This window comes from Elaeis guineensis, chromosome 10 (assembly GCF_000442705.2).
Source record: "Elaeis guineensis isolate ETL-2024a chromosome 10, EG11, whole genome shotgun sequence".
Lineage (NCBI taxonomy): Eukaryota > Viridiplantae > Streptophyta > Magnoliopsida > Arecales > Arecaceae > Elaeis > Elaeis guineensis.
Window position 1 is genome coordinate 20,516,184 of NC_026002.2, and position 9,665 is coordinate 20,525,848.

At 38.6% G+C, this 9,665-nt stretch overlaps 1 protein-coding gene across 1 annotated transcript; it reads right to left on the reverse strand.

The window, feature by feature from the left end:
• On the reverse strand, positions 1-6,538 carry LOC105059746 (INCREASED PETAL GROWTH ANISOTROPY 1-like protein 2). Its single transcript, XM_010943167.4, is given in 8 exon segments — positions 1-321; positions 323-403; positions 1,301-1,444; positions 1,821-1,932; positions 2,051-2,232; positions 4,430-4,561; positions 4,642-5,094; positions 5,582-6,538. Coding segments are annotated over 8 exon segments (1,680 nt in total). The 5' UTR covers positions 6,125-6,538; the 3' UTR covers positions 1-288.
• Positions 6,539-9,665: the final 3,127 nt, after the last annotated feature.

Below are 9,665 nucleotides of genomic sequence, written 5' to 3' on the forward strand. Positions count from 1 at the left end.
CCAAATAGATGGTGTAAGGCTCATAAAAATTAATTTATTTGGATGTCCAATAATACAATTTGCTACATTCCTTCACTAACAAAGCTCTAAGTCTCTATCACATAATAGTCCACTTGAGCTCTTTACACGGCCCATTTCTCAATTAACACCAATGAGCCCACATGATAATGCTCCCCGGTTCCGATAACCTAATCCGAACTCTCAAAACAACCGTTAGATTTGCAAGTATAATATGGCTCCCTCAGCTTGCTGTTCCACCTCAAAATTATGATAATCTCTGATGCTATGTCAAGACATTGTGGTAACAGGAAGCAGGTCCTTTTGATCCTTTTCCTTCTGATTGAATCTGCTTTCTCAGCTCCTCAAAAGCATGCATCGTCTCAGTGTCAAGACCTCCAGCAAACTGCCAGGAAAAGAAGAATCATTCAACATGCTTACATATGTTGGTCAGTGGATGCACAGATTTTGTAAGCTAAAATACGCATGCAGTTCGAACATTTTGCTTATCAGTTTACACGCACGCGCACACACTCACTATAGATATGGCACAAGCTAAGCTTGTAATTGCTGTAGCTCTCGAAAAGCTCATCTGATCTCAAGGTGGCACATAGTGGTCTTTCGGTATCGAATGCCTTCCAGCTCGAACAGAGATACCAAACCTTAAAGGGGCGCTTGGTTGGAGAGAGTGGAGGTTTGGAATTGGAATCAGAATGGATGATTCCTATTCCAACTATTTGATTGGGAAGAATCTTATTCCGATTTCGATTTCGGGATGGAATGTGAATGGTCCAATCTATATAGAACTCAATCCCTATTCTCCTCTATGGATTCAAATTTTCATTCCAATTTCAATTCCGATAACGAACCAAGTGCTTCAGAAGATTTGACCATTCCAATTCCGATTCCAAGCCATTCCGATTCCCATTCTGATTCCGGTCGCGAACCAAGCACCCCCTAAATATAATAGCCCATGCCTCTATAGGGTCTGCACTTGCTACAATTCAAACATATGGCATCCAGAGAGATGGGAGACCAATCTCCTTGTGCCCATTGAGGCACAATTCTATCTTACACACATGCATACATATACGTCTATATGTATGGTAAGGTCTGCTTTAGCTAAAGAGGCAAACGAATGCCCTCAAGTTCACGTGTAAAAACCATTAAATGCATGTTTTTGTGATAGAGATTACTCTCTGAATTCGCCCCCTGTCAAGAATTTAGCACCTGGTCTCGATAAATACTCGTGTTGGATTTTTAGCCTTCACATGGTGATGTAGTTTAAAGATCATCGACTGACCTGATGCACCCGATAAGCAAAGCGAACACCATGGAAGACAAGTGCCTCCTGTGCTGATTCCCTTTCTGAATGTCGAACTGATTCAAGCTCCATTGATACTCTCTTTAAGTACACTTTGGCGAGCTTCACAGAGGCCATCTTTATCTGTCATAATGAAGGATAGGAGGATCCATTGAGACATATGAAGAAGGGTTCAAGTGTCAGCCCATGCAAAATTTAAAGAAAAAATTAAAAGGGACTTGATATCCTTTTTTAACTTAAAATTTTTTCAAAGAATTAATAGATGCTGTGCTCTGCTGGCTACCACATGTCCTGCTAGGCCAGTTAAAATGTACATGACTATGTCAAGATGATGAATTTGTGAACACTGTTTTGGCTATACATATTGTTGTTTGGTGTAGCTAATTGTAAGCCTAGAACATCATCATTGCATCAAATGAGTGCCAATAGGAGTTTTCTGAAGGACTACAATAAGTGCACATGCAATTAGACAGAAATTATTCAACAGCAAATGGCATACCTTGCTCACCATTCCCGAATCAAGCATCCAGTCTGTTGGAATTTTGCACTCCCTGAAAGGTAGCATAGAAGTATTTCTCAACTTGATCAATCTGTGCATGCTTCGCTCGAGCCTTCAACAAGTGTCATAAATGGAAGAGAAGGAATCGGTATTAGAAATTATTGAAAAACTCAGGGGAGGAGACAGCCAGGATTTCCAAAGTATGATGATGAAATATGCAACATACTCACTTATCTAGCAAGTTTGAGATCTTCTTCAGGGTGGCATCACATGGCATGGAGGCATCATCCTTTAAAGAAGAAACTTCAGCTTCTACCTGTTTAAGATCACGGTATTCACAAGCAGCTTCTCTTAATGTATCAGCTTTCCTTTCAGGCCAGTTAAAATGCTTCAAAACAGCTCTCTCATCAGCCTGTACATCATTAAAGAAACAATTAATATCATGTAAGCAAAAATCCTCTCAAAATCAAAACTTATAGAAAGAAAAAGGTAATGATAGAAAAAATAAAAGATGTGATGTGCATCATTTTTAAGGACGCAACTAAAATTTCATTTTGTATCTTCATGTTACCATGTCACAAGTTGAAAAGAAAGATACCTTTGGATTACATATTGCTCTTTTGTTCCTTCTTTTTAATTGATTACTGACAGGCTAGTGATATTGGAGAACTATAAACACAATCAGTCTGTGCTTGGAGGCAAAAACCGAGGTTGCCAACTGGTTGACCTGGTAAAGTCCCTTGCGCAAGAATATAGAAGCACAAGCCTACATAGTTAAAGTACTTAATGGGCTTAAAAATTTAAGAGTCATTACAACTGCACTGCTAGCTTCCTTATCTTTCTATTTCTAATCTGCTGCTACTTGTGCTTGATCCTGATTTTTTAGGCTCCTGAGTCCTACATTTAGCTGGAGGAGGAACACTCATTCACAGAGATTGTATGTCCTCTTCAAATTTCAGCACTAAAGAAAGTCCAATCAAATTACTGCAATAGTTCGCAAAGGCTACCTTCTACTTTGCAATTCTTTTGGACAATCTCCTCTTAATTTAAAAAAACTCTTTAATTTTCATTGCCCATCCATCAGGATTTCATGTTCACAAATCTTGCTACAATTTTGAGATGCTTGTTTTGCATTTCCTTAGTGTTGTGGTGTGGAAGGAAGGGTATCATTAGTCCCACATTGGTTGGAGTTAAGGAGTACTCTGGTTTATATAGGAGGGGACCATCTTTCTCACGTAAGGTGCCTTTTAAGGGGCAAAACCGTGAGACCCAAAATGGCCCATACAACCCCCGGGCCATGAGTCGTAGGCTAAAGCGGACGATATCTCATGTGCCAAGCCATGAGCTCTTGACTACAACACTTAATATCTGGGGCTATGTAAAGCATTCAAATAATGCATTAGTCCATCAGCAAGAAACAAAGGAAACTATAGATGACCTGAAATTTCAGAAGTACAGAAGTGAACTAGATATGTTTGACCACAAAGCAAGAAATTGTAGTGATCATGCATTTTCATGTCATTCTAGATGTTTAAAATGATATCAGTGGAACACAGCATGCAGATTGGAAGTTCACACTATAAGAAAGTAAACACTAAGCAAGAAGTCTTCAAACTAAGATGCTTAATGAAGTTGTGACACAGAATACTTCCAACAATTATGGATTTCCAAGAAGAAAGTCCCCTTAACCCAAGAAAGTCCCCTTAACCAGGCCTAGGCACAAGAAGGTGTCAGTACATTTGCTGCCTTTCAAAATTATCTTCATGAAGGAAACCATGGTGCGGACTTACCTAAAGCTATAACTGGATTTAAATCTTGACAAGTAGAAAAATTGTCCTATATAAATCAGTTAACCATTATGAAGACATGAAGTTGCTTTTCTCAAGTTTCAAGAGGAGTTCAAAAAGCAGCTCACCATCTTGCAGTTTTTCTAAGGTATCATCCCTGGCTGGATATGAAATAAAAGTTCAATATTGAAGCATCACTAGACCCACAAGTCAGAGAAGAGGAATGAACAAAAGAACCAATGGCACAATTTCCCCCACATTAGAATATAATAATACCAAGATTCTTTTGATCTCTCAGGTTTTGCAGAATATTTATACTGTGATTTATTTCATCAACTTAAAACAAAGGAGATGAAAACCCCTCTAGGCAAGCCCAAGCTACATGAAGGTATTAGAAAACTTGCCACCTATTTTAAGAAATATAGTATAGAAACAAACTGAGCTGTGGATTTACCTAAAGGTATTATTAGATTTAATTCTTGATTAAAAATTATGTACTTAATGAATGCCTCTAATTATCACTATACATGAAGACTATTCTTATCATACTTCAAGATTTTAAGCAGCTCCCCACCTTGCACTTTTCCTAAGTTATCACCAATCACATGTGCAATAATGGCATAATTGTTGAGCAATGTAGAGCCACAAGTCATATAAGAGGAAGAAGATAATAGAGCACCTTGTCTAAACTAGAATCTTATATGAAATGGATAAAATATCTTAATGAGTCATTTGGATCTCCTTCCCTAAAGCAATCATTGCCTAGATTCATGGGTCCTATGTTGCCACCATAACCATTAACAATAACATTTTAAGCATTACCAATGTAGAGAGCTGTCCATCAAGCCAATCAACAAAAGTCAGGACATCTTCCATATCCTTGTGAGATGCAGATTGAACTTTCTGTATGAGCTGTTTGATGAGGTCTCCTTTTGTTTCCACATCTGCTTTAATCTATGGAAGAAGTTAGAAAGCCAATCTTGAGAACAAGAAACAATGATGATGACATAAAACCAAGGATCTAAAATGCTTACCGCTAACAAATGAGCTGATCGGTTTTGAAGCTCTCCAACTATGCTGTTATGTGCCTTACTAGACACAGGACTGACAGAATTCCTTTTCCCCACCGAATCCTTCTTTCCATCTCGCTTTGTTAATGAATGATATAGTTCAACTAGTGCTGTAGCCTTATGCACTGTATTTTCTCTTGCAGGGATACTGTGAGGTGGAGGAGGTGGTGGTGGAGGAGGTGGAGGAGGCCCACTGATAGGTACACCCTGAGTTGGGGGAGGTGAAAAGAGCTCCTTCAAAACTTTTGGTGGATTTTCTACAGCTTTTGTCCTAGATTTTGATGCCAAGGACTGTATTTTCACACTGGTGTCTTCCCTGAGAACCTCCTTTACTCTAAGCTGATCTAACTTGCTTGCTATGAGTTTCTGCTTGTCCCTAAATCCAGAAGGATCGGCTTCATCACCGACTGGCACCACCTGCATTCATTTAAAGAAGTTACTATGTAAAAATTGGAGTCTTGCATTGTCTCAGTTTATTGAGTCAATGAATTGATGGTTCCTTGGCACCGATTTCACCAAAAAAAAAAAAAAAAAAAACATAGATATAGGATTTGATAATTAACATCAAAATCATAGGACACCAATTCGCTTTTACAAGCAAAGAAAGAAAATGATCCTAAGCGTCTGACAATATCTCTCTCCAAAAACAGGATAATTTAGGAATGAGGCCTTGGTTCTTCTCAGTATAAAGTAGAAATGCAACCTCTCTCCCTGTCTCATTCTGAAGTGGAACATTTTTCATAGATTGACTAAAAGAAACAGTATGAAGGATAGACTGCAAGCAACATGAGCCATGATGAAGAAAATAGGTAGCCACATGTATTTCTCCAAATCACCAGCAACGCAAAGAAGAAATTCGAGTAACAATTCCTAACAAAGATGCTCACAAGGATAAAATCTTTACCTGCTCACTCCTCTCAAGGGCTCTGATTTTTTCTTGAGCAGCCAAGAGGTCTTCCCCAAGCTTCTTATTCTGCGATTCCAGGCGAACGTTAAGGCCCTGCAGCTTCTCCAACTGGGCTCTCAGTTCTACCACTTCATGCTGCAATTCCTTCACCAATCTGTCTTTCTCATCAAGGCAATTCTTTGTCCTCACAACAGCTTCATCTTCAGTTCCCCTGCAATAGATATCTCCCCGCCGCCGCAACCGAGCATACTGCTCGGCAACTCGGTTTCCGCTGGTAATCTTCAAATTCTCAATCTCCCTTCCCTTTGGAGCTCCGACATGATCGACCCCTGGCTTCGGCTTGTTCAGTTGAATAGATCTTCTAACACTTTGGGTGCTGTTTGCTTCTAAAGGAACAACCTTTGGCCCTGCTTTCAAGCCTTGTGAGATGCCATTTCCCGAATCTGTTCTCGGGCTATTCCTTGCTCTGGAAACTCTTACTCGAGCTGCCGGCGCCGGTGAGGAGCCCTTGTTATCAGTTGTGGAGAGCTCTTGCATCATTTTCTGTCGAGAACAAAGACCTTCAAGATTACAGTTGTTGCTGAAGATGGTTCAAAGAACTTATGAGATGTTTCTCTCCATGTGGGGTGGTGGTTGGAGAGCAGTGGGAGGGCGTGTAGCAGCGGTTGGGGGTCATGTGGGAAAGGCCAAAGTCTCCACAGTTGACCGTGGAGGCATTCAACCACCGAGCTTTCTTTGCTGTGCAATACCTGGGATCCAACGACGACAAGCAACGATGCTGCGTGAATTCCAAGTTACAGCTTAGAGCTACAGAGCCAAGGTACATGGCTTGGAATCAAGGGCAAATGATTTGTTGATGGGCTGCGAGGCAGATATATCCCAGGACAGGCAGCGGATGTCTGTGTGAAGGAATGATTGGTGTCTATACACCGTCTAGCATGATGCAAGGATAATTTTATGGCTCATGAGAACCGGAGGACAAGCACAAAAGCCCTCATTTTTGTTCGTCTGATAAAAATTATATGTTGAATGATACGGTGAATTTTTATTGAATGGTCCAAATTATATGTGATTCTGACATATAATTTGCAAATCTGTGGGAGAAGACAGATTCAGATCTTTGAATGTTAAAGTCCGAAATTTAGATGAGTTAGTGGATTCTACTGTTGGGCAAAATTATCCTGGAGGAGAGATATAAAAATATAAACCGGCTAAAGATTAGTAACAATATTATAAATTAATTAATTTGCAAGCTTGGCTCAGCTTATGAGAAAAATGGAGATGAATGACTCATCTTAGACATCCGTTGTTGTTAAGTAGTCATTGTTATTGGCCTAACTACAGTGATAATAATACTAAAAGTACTAAGATAAATTATAAGAACATCCTTCAACTTTAGCTTAATTTCACTTACACCCCTTCGATTTTAAAGTATCAAACTAGTCCTTCAAATTTTTGAGATATTCTAATATGATCCTATCGATGCAATGATATCATTTGATCATCATATGATATCATGATTATTTTATAAAATGATCAAACTATCCTTATTCCCATCTCCAGTTTCTTCCCTTCTCCACCTCTAATACCAACATCTCTCCTCCCTCCTTCTCCATCTTCCTCTTCCTTCTCATCTCCTTCTCCTCATCATCCTCCTTCAAGCACACCTATGAGTCTTCTCTTCATGACTCCCTCTACTTCCATCCATTCCTTATCAACAATCTATTTATTTTCTCTCATCTTCTTTCTTCTTACCTACTTCTCTTCCTCCTCCAAATCCGTTTATGATCCTTCTCTTTCATAGTGGCTTCCTCCACCTCCATCCATCTCATCAGCAAACCCTCTTTTTCCTGCTCCCCTTTCTCCAATCTCACTTTTCTTCATCCTCCTTGAAGCCCGTCTATATCTCTTTCTCCATGGATCCCACCATATCTGCCTCTTCCTCACAGGAGACCTCTCCTCTTCCTTCTCCCTTTTCTCATCCACTTTCTTCTTTTGTCCTCCTCCTCAAGCTCATCCATGACTCTTCCTTCTCCTTCCTCTTTTTCTTCGCCCACTTCTTCTCTACCTCTTCCTCCAAGCCTGCTCATGACTCTCTTCCTCTATGGTGGCTTCCTCCACTTCTGCTGTTCCTTGCCAGCAACCCCTCTTTCTCCCCCCTCTCCTTCCTCTTCCTCTACTTCTCCTCCTCATTTTCCTCTTCCTCTAAGCCCATCCATGAGTGCTCTTTCTTCTTCCTCCTCTTCCTCCTAACCCTTTCTCCTTCTCCTCTTCCTCATCCTCCAATCCCGTCTATGAGATCTTTGATGCCATCTTCTCTCTCTATGTCGAACTCTACGATCCCACCATCTCTATCTACGGCAACTCCCTCCACCTCCATCGCTTCTTTACCAGTGATCCATCTAATATGAGAAAAGGATATTTTCATCTATTGAAATAGAAAGATGATGTCATTTGTTCGTAAGTGAATGATAGAACTATATTGAAACATCTTGAAAATTTAAAAGACTAATTTGATAATTTTTAAAGTCGAGAGGTTATAAGTAAAATTAAACTAATGTTGAAGAGTTATTATGATTTAATGCTCAAAAGACAACATATTTTTTAGCAAAAGTAAGACCCAAAGCACATGAGACAATATATAATAGAATATGAGGCATGTATGGAAGAAAAAAGAGAAAATGATGTGATAAATATATGAAATTTTAATTAATTGATCCAAAAGGATTACTGGACTCAATGTAAAACCACTTCGGTCACCATAAAGAGGATTATATTAGAGTTGGCAAAATATGATCCAACCCGTCAACCCAACCCGTATTCGATCCGCCATAAACAGGTTTGGATTTAGGCTAAACGGGTTTGGATCATAAACAGGTCAACATGTTTAACCCATTTAATAATTGGGTCGGATATGAGTTTCAGATATCTAACCCGTTTAATCCGTTTAATATTTAGGTTGGATTGAATCAGATAACCCATTTAACATGTTTAACCTATTTCTAACCCATTTAACCGTACCTGTTTAACCTGTTTAATCCATTTAAGACCCGTTTAACCTATTTAAAATCTGTTTAACCTATTTCTGATCCATTTAACTTGACCTATTTAATCTGTTTAATCCGTTTAACCTAATTTGATCTATTTAATTAACGGATTAACGGATCGAATCGGGTTATCTGTTTAATAAACAGATCGGATTCAGATTTGAATTTTTGACTCGTTTAATAAACAGGTCGGATTTGGGTTGACCATTTTCTGATCTGATCTGTTTATGACCCAATCCATTTATGATCGATCCGATCCGTTTGCCACCCCTAGATTAGATAGGGCCAAGGAATGAGATCCATCGTGTCAAGAAATTGAATATGTCAAAATTTTGAAGACCATAATTTGCCTATAAAATGTCTGATTTAAGTGCTTTTTTTTCTAAAATTGAGTAACTTTTCAAGCTTTTCGACATGATACCATTCCTCGTGGGTGTGGTATATTAAGCGATCAAGGCTGGATTCCATCATTTAGGCTCTGGCATAAGCTGGTCAAAATAAAAATTTTTCTAGTTAAGAAAGATTTTGATAGGACTTGTCTTCCAATTTGGACAGAATTAGATAGAGCAACTATAGACAAAATTGGTGTAAAAATCAAGAATTATCTCCTAAGGAATTTTAGATTATTAATGATTATTTTTATTAATTATATTTATTTCAAAAAGTTGTATCCTATTTTAACCAGAAGAGGAATGCAATCCAAATTACGCAAGGACAGATCTCATTGGTATAAATGGAGACTTGTGTAACTCAATTTGTTATTCATTAATAAAAGAAAAAAAAGGATCTACACCCTACTTTTGCCATTCTTCCACTTTTTTTAAAATTTTTCTAAGAAAATTGAGTTGAACAGGTTGAGGAAATTACTACTTCCCAATCTCATAATCTCATAGGAGTCTCATAGGACATTTTCTTATAAGTTGTGATGGAATAGTAGACAATTATCGGCATTGTTAAAGAAGTTTATTGTAATTTGAAGACTCAATCAACTATGATTGCATACTCTAAACTATATAAATGAAGTTTGGTAGCTT